The 22662-nt window shown below is 49.2% G+C and overlaps 1 protein-coding gene across 1 annotated transcript in view; it reads right to left on the reverse strand.

The window, feature by feature from the left end:
* LOC142564195 (putative cytochrome P450 301a1, mitochondrial) overlaps positions 1 to 22662 on the reverse strand; it is a 208962-nt gene that overhangs the window by 100615 nt on the left and 85685 nt on the right. The window contains exon 3 of the mRNA XM_075675099.1: positions 11233 to 11423. Within this exon, the coding sequence (XP_075531214.1) occupies positions 11233 to 11423 (191 nt within the window). The remainder of the gene's footprint in view (positions 1 to 11232; positions 11424 to 22662) is intronic.

Consider the following 22662-nt stretch of genomic DNA (forward strand, 5'->3'; position numbering starts at 1 on the left):
GTCCCACTTTTCCTTGGTGTATAGATTTCTTCCTTAGCCTTCTGTGCTCCCGTACCCCTTTCCTAGTGCAGGGCAGCAAACCGGTTGTTTATCTTCCGGCAAACATCCCCGCTTTTCGCATCTCATTTATCTCACTCTCCTGCGACATGTAACTTAAAACAACACTACCACTGGGATCAGACCCCACCCTTCAGCATCATCATAATCACCAGCCTGGCTACACCCACTGCAGGGCAAAGGCCTCTCCCATACTTCTCCAACTACCCATGTCATGCGCTATATGTGGCCATGTTGTCCCTGCAAACTTCTTAATCTCATCCGCCCATGCACCTACCTTGCTGCCGCCCCGTGCTACGCTTCCCTTCTCTGGTAAACCCAGTCCGGAACCCTTAAAGACCATCGGTTATCTTCCCTCCTCATCACATGCCCTGCCCATACCCCCCCCCCCCATTTCTTTTTCTTGATTTCAACTAAGATGTAATTCATTCACGTCTGTTCCCTTACCCAATCTTCTCTTTTCTTATCCGTTGACGTTACACCCATCATTCTTGTTTCCATAGCTCGTTGTGTCGTCCCTAATTTAAGTACAAGCCTTTTCTTAAGCCTCCAGGTTTCTGCCCTCTAGGTGAGTGCTGGTAAGACACAACTGTTATGCTCTTTTCTCTTGAGGGAAAATGGCAACCTGCTGTTGATGATCTGAGAATGCCTGCCAAACGCACCCCAGCCCATTCTTATTCTTCTGATTATTTCAGTCTCATGGTCCGTATTTGCGGCCACTATCTGCCCTAGGTAGATGTATTCCTTTACTACTTCCAGGGCCTCGCTAACTATCGTAAACTGCTATTCCGAGACTGTTAAACATTACTTTAGTTTTGTGCAGATTAATTTTTTGACCCACCCTTCTGCTTTGCCTCTCAAGGTCAGTGAGCATGCATTGCGATTGGTCCCCTGAGTTACTAAGCAAGGCAATATCATAAGCGAATCGCAAGTTACTAAAGTATTCTCCATTAATTCTTATCCCCAATTCTTCCCAATCCAGCTTTCTGAATACCTCCTGTAAACACCCGGCATGGTTGCTCAGTGGCTATGGTGTTGGGCTGCTGAGCACGAGGTCGCGGGATCCAATCCCGGCCACGGCGGCCGCATTTCCATAAGGTCGAAATTCGAAAACACCCGTGCACTTAGATTTAGGTGCACGTTAAAGAACCCCAGTTGGTCAAAATTTCCGGAGTCCTCCACTACGGCGTGCCCAGTGGCACCCACGACGATAATGGAAAAGGGAGTAGTCTAGAGGAATTTCACATCCCACAAGAAACGCCGGAAGTAAAGAAAGCCTTGGGAGCTATTCAAAGGAGCTATTCTTCGAAGAGGAGGAGGAAAGAACTTTATTGGGTCCTGAGGAACCCCTTCCCACCCACTCTTGGTTTAGTGGTCGGCAGGGGTCGCGGGCCGCACCCACGTTGGGACGGGAAGCCCGTGAGCCTCCGCCCTTTCGTGAGCCCTCTGGACGGCCCGGAGCTGGGTCTGGTGGTCGTCGCTTCGCAGGTCGTCCATCCAGTCTTCTTCTTTGCTGAACACGTTAAGCTCCACGTTAACCTTTGCTCCACGTTAAGCGGCACCCGCTTAACGCGGAGCATTGCCAAAGCATGTGCGATAGCGAGCAGTACGATTCGCCGCAATCCGGACATTGCGGCTCTACGTCCGATGAATAAAGGCTCATTCTGCCTCTCGAGGGGAACGACCTTGTTTGCAACATTCTGAATATAGATGACTGTGGTCTAGTAAGTTTAGCGTGGGGGAGCGGGAAGGTCCTCCTCGACAGCTGATAATGCGTTGTTATTTCGTTGAAGGTGAGCAGCGGGTCTCGGTGCTCCCCTCCCTCCCCGCCACTTCGCTCGCCACGATCGCCGCGGTGCGTGAGTCCTCGCGCGCGTCCGTGTGCCAGCTCGTTGGCGTTGGGAAAGTCGGGGTGCACGTCGGCCCCCATGTGGGCTGGGAACCATTTGAGGATGTGATGACCCGCGGCTCCCGCACTGCCGAGGATGGCCGCCGCTTTCCGCGATATCGAGCCCGAGGCGAATGCTCTGGCCGCCGATCGCGAATCTGTGTATACGTGAGGACGTTCGGGGTCCCTCATTGCTATGGCTATTGCCACCTGCTCGGCCACCTCGGACGTTACCCCCTGGACCGATGCTGCGTTGATGATCGTGCCATCCCAGAGTATCGAGACGGCCGCGTACCGGTCGCTGCGCCCGTACTGGGCCGCGTCTACAAATGCCGCCAGTCCCGGACAGCTGGCGGTTGATTTCAGCAGTGCTCGGGCCCTCGCCCTTCGGCGCCCCTCGTTGAATTGCCGGTGGACGTTTCTCGGCAGCGGTTCTACCTTGAAAGTGCCCCTGACCGCCGCGCTGAGCGCGACGCTGCGTGCGGTGCACTCTGCCTCGGCATTTATCCCTGCTTCTTCTAGGATGCGTCTGCCGGCCCTGGTGGTCGACAGCCGCACGACCTGTGCCTTGGTCTGTGCTTCGATTATTTCTGCTAGCGAATTGTGGACCCCTAGCCGATCGAGCCGCTCCGTGCTTGTACTGATCGGAAGACCTAGCACCCTCTTGATGCTCTTGCACATCAGTGTGTCTATCTTGGCCGCGTCTCTCTTGGTCCATTTTAGCGCCGAGGCTACGTAATTTACGTGACTCATGAGGAAGGCGTGGTAAAGTCTGATGAGGTTGCTCTCGCTGAGCCCTCCCCTGCGGTTGGTCACCCTGAGGATCAGCGCGGTGCTCTCCCCGCTATTATTCAAACTAGCATTGAAAGGGCTCTCGGACCGGCTGACGAGAGTGACCAACGTCAATCACGCCCTGTACGCAGACGATATTACGGTGTGGTGCCCGGGAGGGTCCGACGCAGAAGTCGAGCGGGCTCTTCAAGAAGCGCTGGACACAACGGAAGAGTACCTGAAGGAAACGGGACTCCGTCTGTCACCCAGCAAATCGGAACTGTTGCTCTACAGGCCTTTGAAACAAGGCATGAGGAATTTGACGCCGATCGATCAAACACCAATCAAATTACACACGAGTGACGGCCAGCCGATCCCCAGAGTGGACACTATAAGAATCCTGGGGCTGCTAATTGAGGCTAAAGGCGGTAACACCCAAACGGTCATGAGACTCACGTCCAAAACGGAGAACATTCTTCGAAGAACGCCAACATAATCTTAATCCATCAGAAAGGCGACGCCAAAGACTTGATAAGTTGTAGGCCGATGAGCTTGCTGTCCGTTGTCTATAAAGTATGTACTAAGGTAGTCGCAAATAGAATCAGCAACACCTTAGACTTCTGTCAACCAAAGGACCAGGCAGGATTTCGTAAAGGCTACTCAAAAATAGACCATATTCACACTATCAATCAGGCGATATTCCTATCCATTGTTTGGATCGCACCGATGGCGCGAGTTGTTGTGGTCGCACCGCTGGTGCGATCGGTTGGGAACTCGGTGCTGACGCCCGTGGTTGCACCTGGGTCGCAAGCCCCAAGGGTAGCGTTGGCCTGGCGGCCTGGGGTACAACTGGAAGCATCCGAAGGTCCCGGCAAAGCATGAGTCGACTGGTAACAACAAAACAACTTGTTTATTTTAACATCGCAAAGAGTTGGCGGTCAGGTTGACCGAAGTAGAGAGACGGGAGAGCACTTTACTTAACAGAAGAAATCGGAGCCCTCCTTTTGGCGTCCGAGGGCAGCTGTTTTTATACTCTCGCAGTTGAGGGCAAGAAGGAACCCCTCAATAGACGAGCACGTGATTGTACAATGGGCTAAGGTGACGCACACTGTCGTAGCGCCGCCGGTCGGACACAAAGACTGGGAGGAGAAGGTAACCTCGGCTCTCGTAGCGCCTCTGGTCAGGCACAATGACTGGAAGGAGAAGGTAACTTCTGCTCTCGTAGCGCCTCTGGTCGGGCACAATGGCACATACACTCACACACGCACATGAAGACACGTGGCATCGGAACATGCCTGGAAACGCCTGGAAACGCCTGGAAACGCCTGGAAACGCCTGGAAACGCCTGGCGGGGAGCGTAGCGGCGACGCCGAACGGGCCAAAATGTCTGCCGCATTGTTGCAGTCGCGCCGGCTAAACCGCGCGTCGTAGGCGAAACGTAACACCATATTCATATCAGTCAGGTGATAGAGAAATGTACGGAATGTAACCAACCCTTACATAGAGCTTTCATTGATTATGAGAATGCGTTTGATTCAGTCGAAAGCTCAGTAGTCATGCAAGCATTACGGAATCATGGTGTAGACAAGCCGTATGTGAAAATACTGAAAGATATCCACAGCGGCTCCACAGCCGCCGTAGTCCTCCGTAAAGAAAGCAAGAAAATCCTAATAAAAACGTCGCAGGCAGCGAGATACGATCTGTCCAATGCTATTCACAGCGTGTTTACAGGAGGTTTAATTAAATTATGGGGCTTTACCTGCCAAAACCGCTTTCTGATTATGAGGCAAATCCACAGTTAATTACGACCCAGTAATTAAGTCACTCGAACCCATTACATTGTGTGGGAATCGAACCCACGACCTTTGTTGTTAATGAAGGTGATGTTAACTATAGTAATGTTAGTAAGATATAGTCAATTAGGGCACTCGAACCCACGACCTTTGGTGTTAATGAAGGCGATGTTAATTAAGGCACAGTTAAGATACAGTTATTTGAGGTACTCGAACCCACGACCTTTGTTAATGAAGACGGTGCTAATGCACAGTTAAGATCTAGCAATTAAGTGACTCGCACCCAGTACTTAGGGTGGGAATCGAACCGACGACCTTTGTTGTTAACGAATACGATATCAATTAAAGTACTGTTAGTATATTGTCAGTTAAGGCACTCGAACCCACGGCCTTTGTTGTGAAAGGTTATGTTAATTAAGGCATATATAATTAATATATAGTTAATGAAAGGACTCGAACCCATGATCTTGTGTGGGGGTCGTGTCCACGAACTTTGTCGTTAATGAAGGCGGTGCTAATTATTGTACAGTTAATTAAGATATAGTTAATGAAAGCACTCGGACCCATGACTATTAGTGGGAATCGAACTCATGACCATTGGCGTTAATGAAGACGGTGTTAATTAAGGTACAGTTAATTAGGATATAGTTAATTAAGACACTCGGACCCTTGGCCTTTGGTGGGAGTGGTTCAGATTCATCGTTGGGGGCAGTCTAAGAGACAAAAATGAAGAACACGACATTACACAGCGCGAGCGCCGAGTACTCTGGAAACGCTTCCGATTTATCAGGGCTAGGCACAAAACAGCGACGCCATTTTCTTTTTAAAGAGCTCTGTAAGTTCGTGTTACCCCGTTATCACATTTGGTAAACAGTGCAAACCTATAGCGTATGCCTTGTTCTGCGCAGTTTGATTTCTCGGATGTGTTACTTGTCTTTAAGTGGCAAACCGACAATTGTGCAGATTGACATGATCATGACATGGAAAACTGCGCGTAAGCGGCAGCGCCTCTTTGCTGGAACGCACTGTAGTACTTGTTTGCAAGCACATGGTACGCCGGCGCACATTTCTGGCACATAGCACATAGGAAAAATGCACGCTGCCGAGATATGTGGGTTTTTCTAGGAATCTTTGTGGGTAGCACGATCCACATTAAAGGCACGAGCGACAGAAGTGGAACCCGCGCACATTAAACACACTAACACGAAAGCAAGATACGGACGACAGGGGTGTAAGCTGCGCCACACGAGGAGATTTCATGCTTTCCGTCTGACACTGTTGCAACGGGCACTGAAACATCGCACACTGCACATGTGTCCCTCGGAGATCGCGTCGATGATGTCTGAGAACGACAGCAGGAAGTTATTTAAAATGAAGTGACGGCGCAGGTAGCACGGGGAGGAGCGAAATGCATAATTCGCGGGTTTTAAGAGAGGTAACCGAAGTGCAATCGTTCGAATAACGTCATAGCAACGGCTTCCTATTGTGATAACATTTTCAGATCTCGAAGGCCATGCTTTTGCTGCAGGTAGCAGAAACGATTCAAATTGAAAATGCGTTATAAAATTTCTTTCTATGCCAAGCGATAGCTTACAATATACACTTATCTGTGGTTCTGTTTGTCTTGCAAAAGCTATGCCTAATTAGGCAGCCGCACAAATCCTAAGATGACGCTGGCCGAGGCAGTGACTGGCCCCAAGCGACCTGTTGGTGGCGCCACCCACCGCTCCGTTTCCAATCCAGTCCAATCCAATCAGCCTGTCGCTCTCTTTACGAGTCGGTCGGGCGTGCGAGCTGCAACGATGTGCTTGTTTGATCGTGTGTTTTTGTGTTTGCTGTAACGAAATGTGACTTAGTTCGCGCACGCATAAGTGCTACAGACAGCTTGTGTCTCGCTGCAAACTCGCCGTACAGAACCTGGGAAAGCTCGAAGTTGCCCGCAGAATGGTAAGAGTCGGAGGTACGGTTCATACCTAAACCCGGCAAACCTCTGACGATCGAGAACATGCGCCCTATCTCGCTCACGTCCTGTGTGGGCAAGGTCATGGAACGCACGGTTCTCAGAAGACTTCAAGCACACCTGCACGAAACGAATCAGATGCCGGCGACCACGTATAAATTCCGCCAGCACCTAAGCACCCAAGACGTCCTGATCCAATTACACGAAATAGTGATTAAAAGAGCAACGAGGCACGAGCCCCGGGGTATACAGGCTTTGGACCTCAAGGGTGCCTTCGACAACGTGTCCCACGCCAGCGTGCTCGAGAACCTGCGCAAGACGGGGTGTGGCCGCAAGACCTAAGGCTATATTAAAAATTTCCTAACCAATAGAACGGCAACTATCCGGTTTGGAAAGAAACGGTCAGAGCCTGTGCAGCTCGGAGACAGGGGTACCCCACAGGGGTCGGTGCTGTCGCCTCTGCTTTTCAACCTAGCCCTCCTGCCCCTGCCCGAACCACTCAATCAGATCGAGGGCGTGGACCACGCGCTCTATACCGACGATATAACGGTGTGGACCAACCGCGCGGGGTTTGATGCCTGGGCGGAGGAAGCCCTGCCGAGAGCGGCAACGACCGTCCACGAGCATGCTACGACCTGCGGCCTGAGCTGCGCTCCACAGAAATCGGAGCTGCTCATGGTACAGCCCGGAAGACCAAAGAAAGAGCCGCCGCCGAACATAATTATCACCATCGACGGCACAGAGATCAAGCCAACGCAGCAGATCCGGATACTGGACCTGCTGTTGCGCAGCGACAGGAAGGCGCACGCAGCCGTCAACAAAATCAAGACCTCATCAGAGCAGGTCCTGAGCATGATCCGGAGAGTAACCAACCGGAATAGAGGAATGAAAGAAGACGTACTGCGCCTGGTGCAGGCATTCGTCGTGTCACGCGTAACGTACTCCGCCCCGTACCTCCAGCTTGCGAAGGTGAACCGCGAGACGCTGAACACGACGATAAGGAAAGCAGTCAAACTCGCCATGGACATCCCAGTCTACTCGTCCACGCAGAAGCTGCTGGAAATGGGTGCCCACAACACGGTGGAAGAGCTGGTGGAAGCACACCTATCCCACCAGAGAGTAAGGCTGAGCTGGACAGAGCACGGTCGGGCCGTCCTACGCAAGATATGGCGGCAAATTGAACAGAAACCGACAACGGTTCCACTCCCCACAACGTGGAGAGACATTATTAAGACCAAGCCCCTCCCCCGGAACATGCAGCCGGGGAGGAACGACGAGAGACGCTCTGCGCGGGCCAAGGCACTGGCTCGACAGCTGGAAGAGGACCCCGAGGTTCTCTACGCGGACGCCTCGCTTCCCAACCACGGAACCAGAGCAACGGCGGTCGTCACCACCATGGATAAACTGGTCACAGGCGCGTCGATACGGACGACGAATACAGCCGAAGCAGAAGAAGTGACCGTGGCCCTCGCACTCGCACAACCGGAAGTTAGGACCGTGGTCAGAGAATCCCAGACCGCCTATGCAAGCTACCGCAAGGGGAACATCTCTCCCGATCCTCACCAAATGCAAATCACCGGGACGGGCCGATGAGCTCGTGCGGGTCCCGACTCACTCGCAAGTGGAAGGCAACGCACTCGCCAACCACTATGCCCGAGAACTGTCAATCCGGGCAGAGGACGAGCCAGAGCTACCGGACCCCGTGACAAGTTACAAAGAGATCACACAAATGTACAGAAGCGGCAGATGTAGGCTTCCCCGTCCGCATCCGTAATTAATCCGAACGCAGCTAACGGTCGTGCGACGCACGCAAGCGGGGTTGCTAGTGCATCCCGTGCTCTTGCACAAGATGTTCCCAACAGAGCATGACACTTCATGCCCGTTTTGCAGACGATCAAAAGGCACTCTAGGACACATCCTTGCAGAGTGCACTAAGCTTAAGAACCCCCCACCATCCCTAGCCCCACCCTCCCCAGCCCCAACGCCCCCGAGCGATGGGAGACCTTGTTGTCCAGCCCCGACATACCGACCCAGCTCGCGCTGGCGGCTGGGGGCCAGGAACTGCTGGACGCATATGGGACCTGAGAAGAAGGTTCCACCCCATCTGGTGCTATCGCGCACCAACCGTTACTAAGGGCTCAGTATAAAAGTTGATTCTCTCTCTGTCTATCTCGCCGTATGCGTGGCGCGGCACCCAAATGTGGACCAACGTTGTTCATGCCGTGCAGTGCGTTCTCTTTGTCTCTGGTTGTCCTGGAAAGTTGGGTGGACGTCGGAAAGGAATAATGCGTATTGTTAGCATGCCACTGCTCGTCCACTATGCACCGGCATGTATGGTGGGAGTAACATATATATATATATATATATATATATATATATATATATATATATATATATATATATCGGCTCTGTGCATCCGTCACTAGAACGCCGTCATTTCGCAACTTCACACCGTGCACACTTGCAGCTTTATAAACGCTCAGGAAATGTTCGTGATGTCAGGCGTAGTTAAATATCGGAGCCAAGCTCGCTTGCACTGCCGGGCTGACGTGGGAAACAGCGTGCACTCAGAAAGTATCTGATAGTGCTAGTTAGCAATCGTTGCTAGTTGTCGTTTCGTCATTCTTGTTGGCACCAAGTAAAGTAATATTTACTTGCAGAAGGCTTTTATGTTCGTTTAGCGAATCGGGATATACTAAGGCTCATTTTCCTGTGCGGCATTTCTGGAGCCATGTGACGCGCCTTATTGTGTAACTGACACATTTCACGGGCACCTTCGCTGTCGCCGAGACATCTGGTCGTCATACTTACACGTGTACTTGTTTACCGTTTTCGGGTGACCGCTTTTCACCGTCAAACAAATAGTATCGCTCAGCGCTGGACGCATCCGCATGTATCAGAAGTTTCTCGAATGTTAACGATCGTTCTATTCGCTGTCTGTTGTCGCCGAACCTTGCGTAATTTGATTGCATGTATGCGCGACGGGAATGGTGTAGAACGTTCTGGAAGACACGCGGGCATCAGCGATTACTCTGGAACCTTCGATGACTCGTGTATAAAAGCTGACGCGCTTGATAGACCCGCTGATCAGATTTCGACGATCGCCGACTGTGTTCACCGCTATCGTTGTGCTTTAAGTGTAGCCTGTTTTTGTGGGCACAGGTTCGGCCAATAGAAGTTAGTTTCGTCATTCACAGTATTGCTGCTGTGTTCGTTGTCGTCACTACTGCGTGACAATACCGACGCTGTTTGTGTACACGCACCAGTTCAAAAACAAGGAAGGACGCGGTGGACCGCAATGTTCGTACTGAGGCGCGTTCTAAGAGGAAGACAGGCGCCCCACAAACAGGACGTATCACTCATTTTGGTCATTCTGACCATTTTTGTCATTTTTGTAGGTGTACACACCCTGCATGTGTGTGTCTGTACGCCTAGCACTATGGCACACCATAAAGCAAGACATACAGTGGTGAAACGTGATATTTGCCCTAAGAACTACACCTCATGCCCTACTTGAGTCATGTGTTCTTATGCGTACTCAAAGTGTTTTATTGCTTATTCACTTTACGCCACAGGTGCAGCGGTTTAAGGCCGAGGAGGAGCTTGTAAAGCGTTGCCGAAACTCTTCTTCCAGCCGTGCGTCACGCAGAAGAAACCTCCGGGTACAACGCATTCACCAGCGGGCTCAATGGCTAGCTGATGATGGCAAAATATGACGGCGCGTACTTCGTTGTTTCGGTCTCCCCTCACACGCGGCTTCTTTCGTCGCGAGTCTCGCGTGGGGCGGCTGTCGCGGCCCGCAGGGGCGCCTGCCAAATTGTTTATCGCGGTCGCCGCACGATGGCGCCACAATGCATCGCAAAATAATATCGCAAAAGACGGATTGCTGCCGGAGTACAACGTCGCCACTTCCCCCGGCGCCATGCGCGCGACGGAAGAGAGCGCGTTTCGTGCGCGCTTTGCTCCTTTACACGCGCGAGTTAAGAACTGCGGTCGTCGGCGCTCGTCGGGCACGGTTGGAGTACAACGCCGCCGTTCCTACTCCCTGCCTCCAGGGCTTTGAGCGCGTGCTAAGACGGTGTGTTTCTTTCCCGCTTTCCTCTTTTGCGTGCGCGAGATTGAGCCGTCGATCATCGGCTCCCCTCGCACGCTTTAACTCAGCATGCGGCGCGCCGACGGTGTTATCGCCCTTGGCAAAATGCACCGGATGTGTCCATATAATTGCATATCGCAATAATGCTGCCCTCCCGGTTCTATTCTGAGCGGTGCAGTGCGTGGCCATTACAATGAGGCGACCTGTACAGCGAATAATTTCGGAAGCCCCCAAGCACTTCGTTTGAGGGCGCTTAACTGTATAGTGTTGCACATACTGAATAGCCATATTTCTACATAACAAGTGAACCTCCGTAAACAGTTACACCCGCCGTGGTTGCATAGTGGCTATGGTGTTGGGCTGCTGAGCATGAGGTCGCGGGATCGAATCCCGGCCACGGCGGCCGCATTTCGATGGAGGCGAAGTGCGAAAACAGCCGCGTACTTAGAGTTAGGTGCACGTTAAAGAACCCCAGGTGGTCGAAATTTCCGAAGTCCTCCACTACGGCGTGCCTCATAATCAGAAAGTGGTTTTGCCACGTAAAACCCCATAATTAAATTTCTTTAAACAGTTACGTCCTACTTTTTCGTAATATAGGTGGTGAATTACAGGGCGTTATCGCTGTCTTACTTCGCATATTCAGTGCATAGATAGTCCCAAGTACACTTACACTCCAACGCCCATCTCTGCATGATGGTATAGCAGTCGGGTACGTCGCCATTTTCGTCCCGGTCGCTGGCAATAAGGTCCACGGCATCGTCGGCAATCTGCCCCATGCCTTCAGCATACAACTGGACAGTCCGAGGTCGAAAGGTGCAGGGTTGAACAGCTGTCCGTATCTGGCGCCATTCTTCGCCTTGCCTGCGGAAAACGCTACGTGTTCGAACAACGCCTGCATTTATGGCTTCAAAGACCTATTTGTGGGTAATGACTTTGATTGCAGGAACAGCGAAGCTTTAAGTGTCCTCATTCTAAATACGACCAGTTCTCTGTATGTTTCCACTTATTATGATGAGTGAGGAGTTCTTACTCGAATAATCGCTCTTCGTAATCCATGAAGCTTTATAGCGCAAAAGCTCGAACGCCATAGAACGCAAAAGAAATTGTAACATGAGATCTGCAGGTCGAGAGAGGGGAGTAGAATGAAGTGGTTGTAGACGAACCTAAGAGACCATAAATAAGTCTTATCTGTGATATTAGGACTGACTATAAAGGGTGACGTTCTTAAGTTTTACGGAATTTTTAAAAAACGCCCGTGGCAGATAGCGTAATTCTTGTCATTGAGCTGGATTATTTGAAGACGCGGACGTTATTATAATAAGAAATCGAATCAGATATTCAACTCATAATGAAAATTCACTAATTAGCTTCGTAATTGATTATTTTGCCGCACATATTCAAACTTTCCGATTATAGCCGGTAAGCTTCCAAGACGTATCCGCATGAAATGAATTTCCAGGATCAGACCAGTCTCGAGATATTTCCCGAAGTCTGGAAAGAAATACATTGCCGTTCCCCTTGCTTTTTTGCTTCAATATTTAAAATAGCCTTTCTGTATAATTTGAGCGACAGTGCATTTTCCAGCGATTTTGAAGGCTGACATCTCCAAACAGGTGTCATGCAAGAAATTCATCCTAAGTGGATACGCCATGCAAGTTCACGGGCTGCAATGCTTAAATTTCCATATGTGCCATAAATCAATTAAGAAGTTAATTCCTAAAATTTTTCTTAAAAAGTTGAATCTGTGTCAATTTCTCGTGCTATTATTGTCCGCGTCTTTGAATAATTCAGCTCAGGGGCGAGAATTACGACATAAAAGGTGATTTTTTAAAAAGTATGTCAAAGCTAATAGATAGGAGTGTTGCAGTAGAATGAAATTTCGCTCAATGGCACTTAGCCAACGAGACGTCTCTCAGCTGCGCCTCACCTTAATCAATTCCTCAAAACACAGGCAGACTGGAGATTCAGAGCGGTGTACAACCTCTTGTACTTACGAAGGGAAACATTGCGTTAGCAGACGACAGCGAGCTCTTCCTATGTTTGTCGTGGAAAAATGATGTCTCTCCCTCTCTTTCCCTCGTACGCATTTAAAACGTCGAGTACAGACAGTTGCAGGTCTGCCATACTGCTAACGTTCAAATTCGTCAAATTCCTCAGACGTCACTCGGAAGGGGTGAGGAGGAAATTAAGCAGATTTTCTTTCTTTCTTTTAGTTGACCCAGGGCGCACCTTTTCTGTGTGATTCACACGCCCCCTAATATAATGATTTGCCTTTATATGCAGCATCCAACCCCAAAAAGCTTTCAAGCATATTAAAATTACAAGCAGTGGTATTGATCCGCAGTGGTAGGCTGCCTTGAGCTGCTCCAGGCCCGACATCCAGGAAGTTGGTGGGCTGAGAGGGTTGCGAGGCACTAGTGCACCCTTCTCCTCTCTAACTCTCTGCCGCTTTCCTTAAAAAAAAAACTGTTTTTATGACTACCCCCACCAGCAGCACATCATTTTTTAGGTAACCCTATTGCAAAAACCAGCGTCTTCCAGTGTAAAACCAGCGCGTTTTTTGGCACTGTGTCGTACTGGGTACGCTGGCGCTCGCTGCGACTCACGGGGTCACCAGTGAGGACGCTGGATAAGAGCTGGGTCACACTGCAAGAGACGCCGGTTCCACTGCCATGACGCTGGGGCGCACTGGTTTGTGCTGTACAGACGCTGGCTCTCGCTGCAGTTCGCTGGTTCGCGCTGGGAATTGCGCTGGTTGTGTTTGTGCCGCGCTGGTTCCAGTACGCAAGGACGAGCGCTGCTGAATACTAAATGCTTATACAATTTCATCGCTTGATACTTTCTTGTCCTAAATAACGCTATATCTTGGGGTCATAAAACCCTATTTCGTGTCGCAGCTTGAAATAAAGGTTCGTGAGCTGCCCTGTTTATTCATGGACATTTGACACTGAAGATCACTTTCGTTCGTTTTTTTTTTTTTTTTCATTTTCCCTTTTGACTGGGCGTATAGCTAAATTCTTGAACAAAACCACGCAAACGCATAGGACGGCGCATTTTTTAGTAGTTCGCACGTAACATATGACTGGGAGTTGTCGCAGTGTTGTGGAGTGGGCATGAAATACAGAAGTCGTCCAGACGCGCGCGAACGGACCCCGAGTTCGAAGCCTATCGCTGACTGATATCATCGCACCGATAACAAAGTTGAGGTGATTCGTGCGCTTCCACTTTCCCTATTGTACTAAAAAAAAGTCATGAGGCCCAAATACACACATTTTAGCTTTCGCCAGCTACCCGCGCCGAGATCTGTCCCCACCGTAGTTTAGGCCTAGCGTATCCGCCGAGTCCGTCTTCAGGCTATCGGCGCATCGAGGCTCAGGAATTAAGGTGTCTAACAAGGTTAGACACCTTAATTATTACAATTCTTAATTATTAATTTTATTACAAGTTTAGAGATAGACGTCCTTCCGCAATATTTTTTGCAAAACCCATACAGTTTTAATTCCCAAAACATTCAGATAAGGAGAAACTGCGTTGTACTGAAAAACTACCGACTAGTCACATTGTCAAACGTGGATTATAAAATTTTTGCAAAAGTTTTATCGAATAGATTGCAATTTGCGATGTCAATTCTCATTTGCTCCCATCAGACATGTGGAATTAGGGGTCGATCCATTCAAACTAACGTACATATCGCCCGTACACTTCTTCAATACTGTTACGGTTCCACTGAGCAGCTTGTAATGCTCCAGGTAGACCTTGCTAAAGCTTTTGATCGTGTCAATCACTCCTATTTATTTTCTCTTCTGGAGCATGCCAATGTTGGCTCCGTTGTGCTTAAAGGCGTTAATCTCTGCTATACTTGTTGTACTACTCGTTTAGTTAATAATGGCCAACTCTCTAAACCCGTTTCCATATCCGTTTCAGTAAAACCCGTTTCAGTAAAACAAGGATGCTCGATGTCCCCATTACTATTCGCCCTTTATCTGGAACCGCTATGCTTAAGGATAATTCAGTCGAGTTACACCATGGCTTCAATATACTGGGTAATGAAGTAAATGTCTTAGCTTATGCAGATGATTTAGCGTTCTTCTGCACGGATAAGTCCAGTGTTGAAAAGGTAGTATCAACAATACAGGATTTTGGCATAGTATCAGGAGTACAAATGAACTCCGCAAAAAGCTTAGGCTTGTGGTTTGGCTCATGGTGCTATACACCAGAACAGTTTGCAGGCGTTAAGTGGACCGATGTCCCGCCAAAGTATCTTGGCGTGCCGCTAGACCCATATAAATTAAGCGCACACTATTGGAAAGAACGGGTTTCGGCCCTGCAAAGCTACGCCCAGACATTCGTTCCACACTGACTTTCTATTTTTGGGAAAGCTGAGGCCTGCAATAAGTGCTTGACAACAAACATTTACTATGTTTTGCTAGTTATTCATTGTGCCAGGCTCTACATCCAACGCTTTCACCGAATCTTTGCAACCTTCGTATGGTCTTCAACTTTTGAGCCCATGAGGCGAGACAATATTTTTAGGCCCGTTAGTGAAGGTTGGCTGGGTTTAGTACATCTTTATGTGCGGCAACTAGTGTCTCGTTTCTTCTTCTTTCGCGATACATCGCATCCTATAATTCGGTCATTCATGCAAGTCACACTTGTTAATGCGTTACCTGATTTAATTGTTTCTTCCAATTTTTCTTCGCGTTTATGCTTGTGGGCGTTCATGCAAGAAGTTTACTTGGCGGTTCGTTTCATGACAGTTCGGTTTTCCACTGAATACTTGTACTCTGTGTCGCGTAAAACGTTATACAAAGTTTTATTGTCCATGCTATTGCCGCCTCCATTTTACCGATCACTATACATTCAATGGCCAGGTCACGATGTACTAAATCGAGTTCGTAAAATGTATATATCCCCCTGCTGCAAAACATTCTTTTATAAACTTCATAGTGAAACCATACCGCTAAAAACTTGGCTACAGAAAAAGGGTATCTTTGTCTCTTCTGTTAACTGTCGCCTTTGTGACGTGTCAGAGACGATTGAACATTGTTTTATTAGCAGCACCGACGCCATACTATTTTGGGATGTCCTCCAACGGACTTTAAAAAAAGACTTTGAGATTAACGCTCATACTGTGCGATACTTGCTGCCGACCTATGATAAGGGTGCACCTTTTCATATGCTTTTTTTCTCATTGGAATGGACAATTTGTGGGAAACGTGGATGATGGACCTAAACGCCGAAACGGTTGTACCCACAAGGGCAAATTTCATCCAAATGACACGATACCTAAAGCAGGTTTATGATGGACTCGATACACAGCCGGACTGGTACCCCATTTTGGTGAGGTGCCTATCCTTACCACCGTTCTAAAGTGAAAAGATTTCTACCGACAGTAGGAACCATGACTTTTCTCTGTGTGACTGGCATTCTGCTCTCCATTATCTCACTATGCACAACTTGTGAACGTCGGTTTGTTGTTACTGTAATAAATACCGTGAAAGAAAAGAAAAAAGTGCTGGCGTGGCGTAGCGCTAGAGTGCCGCGATAGGAATCTGCAGGTCGGACGTTCGAATCCTGGTTGTGGCAGTTTTATTTTTACGCATTCTTTTCTTTTTTTTTTATTGTACTGAAACGCTTTTTGTTGCTTTCTGTATTAAAAAAAATCTATACTGTGTCCAGGCACCGCGTATTTAAAGCGCTAGAGCTGTTTTTTGCACGAGTAGCCAGCGCCTCCGAGTACGCTGCGCCTGCCCAACGCCCCAGCATCCAGCGCGCGCCGCTGGGCCCATAATCCGGCGCACTGGGTCCCAGTGGCACTGGGTTTTGCAATAGGGAAGAGTGACTCCTGCAGTGAGATTTAGGCTGCCAATTTGCCCTGTATCGAAATTTATTTGAGTAAACATCAACCCAGTATGCCTCTGTTGTATTCTTACCGTCAGAAAAATTAGGAGAATATCTTTGTAGGTGGAAGAACGAAGATTTTCATGAACAGAATATTTCGTGGAATTTCACGCAACTTTCGTAAAATGGCAAAAGAAGCCTAAATTTGTACTCTTTACTAAAAAAGAAATCGGAAGCCCTGGAAGATTTGTAGTCGTTTTCTGCCCCTAGCGCATAACAGGCTTTCCTTACCAAACAAAAAGTAGCAATATGTACCGTACGTGTGAACGATTCTGAGTCTGCGCATAATGTCCTGGTTATTCCTGCTACTGCAAACGTTATGTGATGCGCTGTACTTTCAAACGCGGGACGCTTGACAGCATTCCAATCACTATGCACAAGCGGGTATTAGACACGTTTTTTTTTTCATACTTCAGCACTCATAAGCAACTCATGAGAAAACCACTATCAAGTTATTGCTACAGGGTACGAAAATATATATTTCTGTCGCTACCTGGATATACCAACATTGCTGGTAAGGACCTAACCGACGACCCGCCCGGTCGACCCATCTGGAAGCCCGACCAGTTCCTATCACTTCATCCAGAATCGACGCTGCAAGAAAGCCGCGTATTGCGGCTATAGCCTTGACGTAGAAATACTGGTGTGATGCCACCCTCCAAAAGTGTCGTCTTCATGGACTTGATCAATCCTTAAAGCCCCAAATGTCGCCAAATATTTCCCGTTCTGAGGCAACAGTATTGCGATACCTCTGGATCGGGGTGACATTTACAAAGGCCCACTCGTTCCGCATTCGAATGCGGCATACACATGTGGAACTATAGAAACAATTGACAACATCATATGTCTCGGTCCCTAGTAAGATCTCGAGCGTTAAACTCTCCAAGAAGTATGAAACCGGCCTCCAGACCATGTTTGGGAATGAGGATCCTTGGAGCTCGGCAGTGCGCCTCAATGGTACAGAAACACATAAAAGCGTTGTTGCAGTACCTCAAGTGGACAGGTCTTGGCGACCGTGTGTAGGCTCCGTGCAAACCTTCAGATACGTGGAAAAGCGTGCTCTCTTATCTCCCCCTCCCTCTTTTCATCCCAAACCCTTTCCCCAGTGCAGAAGAGCAAGCGAGACGTGCGTCTGGCTAACCTCCCTGCCTTTCCTCTCCTATATATATACAGGGTGTCCCAGCTAACTTGGACCAAGATTTTGAAAAAAAAAAAAAACCTATGCGTTCTTCAGAGCAGAAACCGCACGAATGTTGCTAGCGTTTATCTAAACTTACAGTACCATGTTTTAGCTCGTCTTTGTTTGAGTAATTAGCCGAGATAAGTTATTCAACTTTTTAAATACAGCTCGAAACGTTCAGGGGTCAATGTGAAAATGGTGGAGCTCCACCAATATTGCCCAACCCAGGTACTTCCAACAAGATACACTTAGCGTGGCCGTTTTTTTTTTTTTTCGGCAAGAACGAAAGCCCGCGGAGTTTAAAAAATACCACGTGACAGCGCGCTCTGTGCTTGCGCCCGAATGCGCCACGATTACAGCGCTCTCATAAGTGATTTGTAAAAACATCGCTAGCGCCGCGCCTTCACTTGACTTACGAGAAGCGGCTTCAAACTTTGCTCGGCTCCTTGCGTGGCTGGCGTGGCGCTCCGAAAAAGCGCTTCGTCAGCAGCCGCTCGCGCCTGTCACCGAAGAACGCCCCGTCATCAGCTGTTTATTCCGATATGACGAGGAGAGCAATTTCTTATTGAGCGTTCAAGTCGATGCGGAACAGAAAAAGTACACACAAAATATGCATCATACATCTGGAATCTGTGCGAGAGAGAGCATCATATTACAACGCCGCTTTTCTTCCAAACCGTGCCAGCGGCTTGATGCATGTGAGCTCGACTGTCTATTACTGTCGTGCCGCGCAACCGCTTCGAAGAATTTGTTTGCAGTGCCTAAAGGATGCCGTACTCAAGCGAGCAGAAGGCGAACATGGTCTTAGCCTACCAAGGAAACCTGCCAAGGTATACCGAAATTTGAAATGTGGCGGAAGACCTAGCGCGAACACAATCATGAGTTTTTTTTTTTTTTTACGCTGAAAGATAGAGGTAGATTCAAGAAGACGCGGCACAGAAATGGGACCATCAGTAAAGAGGCTGAAGGAGACATTTTGGCTTTCATGACTGCAAACTCTCATTCCAACGTGCGTGATGTGAATGGTGAGGTCGGCACTTAAAAGTCTTCAGTGTCAAGACTTCTTAGGAAGGTTGAAATGCATTTGTGGCACCTCCAACTGTATCAAAAGCTGCAAGAAAGAGACTTTCAATGGCGGCTTGATTTCTCAAATTGGATCCTTGTGAATAGTGACTAAATACGGGATTTTGTTGACAAAGTGCTCTGGACAGATCAGGCAGCCTTGTCCAGAAATGCCCAAGTCAACAACCATAATGTGCATTACTGGAGCGATACGAACCCGCATCGGGGCGCGCAGACCAGACACCAGTACCAATTGTCATTCAGTGTGTGGTGAGGTATCTTTGACGGAACATTAATTGGCCCCATAACTTTTGACCACATGCTCAATGCTTTGCGGTACGTGAACGACATCTTGGAAGGCCCACTCGAAGATTTTCGCTGTGATCTTACTCTTGCGTTTTTAAGGCGAACTTGGAATCAGAACGGCGGTGCACCAGCTCACAGCAGCAGCCTTGACCGAGCGTGGCTTGACAAAGCCTTCAAACGCCAGTGGGTCGGGCCGGAAGGTCACTGGACTTGACACCCCTTGACGTCTTCTTATGGGGACATGTGAAAGGCCGAGTGTACCACAAACCTACAACTGCACAATAAGCGCTAAAGGCTGAGATTGATGAGGCCTGCAGCGAGATACCGTCCTGTGTCATCAAAAAAGCTTCATCGGACGTGCTAAAAATGTGCCAATACTGCATTATGGCAGAGGGCGACCTGTTTGAACACATTCCTTAGACAGACATCACAGCGAATAAATCTCTACAACCGCTTTCCATGAAAAGAGCCATCTGTGTGAAACTTTTTTATGACTTTGAAAAGGCACATCAGTACTATGAAATCACAAATTCTCGGCTGACAAGGAATGGACAGGAAGCTAAAAAGCTGCATGCCGTGTCCGTTTACAATTCTTACTTTTGTAACAACCAACGTAATTCAGACAACATTATCAAGCTGGTTATATTGCGCGTTTGGTTGTTGGGGTCTTGCTCCCAAATTCGAACTCTTGAGCTTGTAATTTTTCCTCCGCATGCTTTCTGCTAGCGTGAGAGTGCAATTATTGCCGCAGCCACGGGAGCCGCGCTGTATTTCAAATGCCGCCCAAACCCACTGGCGTTTATCTCGGAGCCGATGTACATACTCATTATTTCTGCCAGAGTCTTATTCATACGTTCTGTCAGCCCATTGGTTTGGGGATGATCAGCCGTGGTCTTTCGGCGAGTGGTACCACTTAGTCGCAACACGGTATCCAGAAGCACAGCCGTGAACCCAGATCCTCTCTCTGTTATGACCACTGCGGGAGCGCCATGCCTTAGGACGACGGCTTCGACGAAAAATCGCGCTGCTTCGGCTGCTGTTCCACGTTGGATAGCACCTGTTTCGGCGTATCGAGTAACATAATCCATGAGGACGATTACCCATCTATTTCCGGCAGTACACAGTGGAAACGGACCTAAAAGGTCCATCCCAATTTGTTCGAACGGCGCTTGCGGTATCTGAACAGGATGCAGCAGTCCAGCTGGCTTGCCGGGTAGGGCTTTGCGGTGCTGGCAATCCAGGCATGTCTGTGTGTAACGTTTCACGACGCAAGTCTTGGCCAATAGCACTTTAGCCTAATTCTTGCCAATGTGCGGGTGTATCCCAAGTGACCAGCTGCCGGCTTGTTGTGACAGGCATGTAGGACTTCGTCGCGAAGAGATGCGGGAATAACGAGTAGGTAGCTGCTGCCATTAGGTGAAAAGTTATTTTTATAGAGAACGTCGTGGCGTAAGCAAAGCGAAGGCCGCCCTCTCGCGAATAACCTCGGCACGCTGCTTGTTTTTCCCTCTAAGTAGTCGAAAAGAGGAACCAGTTCTGCGTCCTCGCGTTGGTGGCGTGAAACGTCGACAGTATCTAGCACGCCTAGAAAACCCGCGTCATCATCGTCGTAGACTGCAGTCTCAACCGGAGACCGAGAGAGGCAGTCGGCGTCGGTGTGTCTTTTCCCCGATTTGTACACAAGCGTGAAGTCGAACTTTTGGAGCCGGAGACTCCAGCGCGCAAGCCGACCAGCTGGATATTTAAATCATTCAGCCAGCAAAGTGCATGATGATCCCTGACAACGTTGAAACTCCGACCATACAAATATGGCCGAAATTTCAGGACGGCCTACACCAGTGCGAGACATTCTTTTTCCGTAGTGGAGTAGTTAGCCTGCGTCCTTGATAGCGTCCTGCTGGCGTAAGCAATCACTCTTTCGGTGCCGTCCTGCCGCTGTACAAGCACTGCACCAAGGCCGACATTACTAGCGTCGGTATGAAGAATCCTAGGAGCGTCTTCATCAAAGTGTGCGAGGACGGGAGGCGCCTGCAGCCGTTGCCGTAGGTCGTGAAATGCCCGTTGCTGGTCTTCACCCCACACGAAGGGAACATCTTTTCTGGTGAGATGTGTTAATGACCATGCGATGCGCGAAAATTCCGCAATAAACCGTCGGTAGTAGGCGCAAAGGCCCAGAAAACGTTGCACGGCCCTTTTATCTGATGGCGTTGGGAAATTAGCAACGGCAGAGATTTTATCAGGGTCAGGTCGGACACCTTCACGACTAACAACGTGACCGAGAAATTGAAGTTCTTCAAAGCCAAAATGGCACTTTTCAGGTTTTAAGGTTAGACCGGCTGAGCGTATTGCTTCAAAGACTGTCTTTAGTCTCCGTAAGTGTTCCTCGAACGTTGCGGAGAAAACAATCACGTCGTCGAGGTAGACCAGACAGGTTTGCCATTTGAGGCCTAAGAGTACAGTGTCCATAAGTCGTTGAAACGTTGCCAGCGCAGAACACAAACCGAAGGGGAGCACCTGAAATTCATAAAGTCCGCCGGGCGTCACAAAAGCGGTCTTCTCACGGTCTCTCTCATCAACTTCTATTTGCCAGTAGCCGCTTTTCAAGTCCATCGACGAAAAGTAACGGGCGTTTCGTAGCCTGTCCAGTGAATCGTCGATACGCGGTAGCGGAAAAACGTCTTTCTTTGTGATCAGGTTGAGTTTTCGGTAGTCGACGCAGAAGCGCAGGCTACCATCCTTCTTTTTCACCAATACGACAGGCGATGCCCAAGGACTCTTAGATGGCCGAATAACGCCGTCCTCAAGCATCGTCTTCACTTCTGTTTGGATTGCCTCGCGCTCTTTCGGTGCTACACGATAAGGATTCTGCGGAATTGGTCTGGCGTCGGCTTCGGCGACAATACGGTGCTTAGTGAGCGGCGTCTGGCTAACTCGTGACGTGAATGAGAAGCAGCTCTTAAACTCATCGATGAGCTCAAGAAGGCTGCTGCGTTCGACGCCCGGGCGATAAGGTGGGACTGGTATCAACCACAGGGGCAGGCATAGCCACGTTGAACGTCGCGTGCTCCACTGAGAGGCAGTCCTATATTGAGGTAAATTCGTGAAAGTAAGCAACAGCCGTGCCTTTAACAATGTGTCGACGTTCCCTGGCAAAATTCGCCAGCGGGAGTTCAGCACGCCCGTCGTCTACGTTAATTACGGCCCTGGCGATGGAAACGCCTTGACTCAGTACAAGTGCGTCGATGTGTTCAGCGACGCCAGTCCCAGTGTTCAAGTTGTTGCAGATTACAGGCACGAGGGAAAAGCTTCGCGGCAGAAGCGTGTCGTCGTCGTCGGCGATACGTAAGCGGGGTCGCTGGTGTTCCGCGGGGTCGACGTTGTCTGATCTCGTAGAAAATGTGACGAGTTCACGGACATTAATCACTGCACCATACTCTCTCAAAAAATCCACCCCCAATATAAGTTCTTTACAACACTCAAAGAGAATGACGAGGGTGGCGACGAAGGTTGAACCGGCGATTGCTATTGTGGCTGTGCATTTTCCAATCGGCGTCAACGGGCCACCGGCAGTTCTGATGTTGGGCCCGGTCCACGGCTTCCTCGCTTTTCGCAGCCCGTCGGCCAGCTTTTGACTGAGTATCGAAAAATGCG

Source organism: Dermacentor variabilis, chromosome 11 (assembly GCF_050947875.1).
Source record: "Dermacentor variabilis isolate Ectoservices chromosome 11, ASM5094787v1, whole genome shotgun sequence".
NCBI lineage: Eukaryota > Metazoa > Arthropoda > Arachnida > Ixodida > Ixodidae > Dermacentor > Dermacentor variabilis.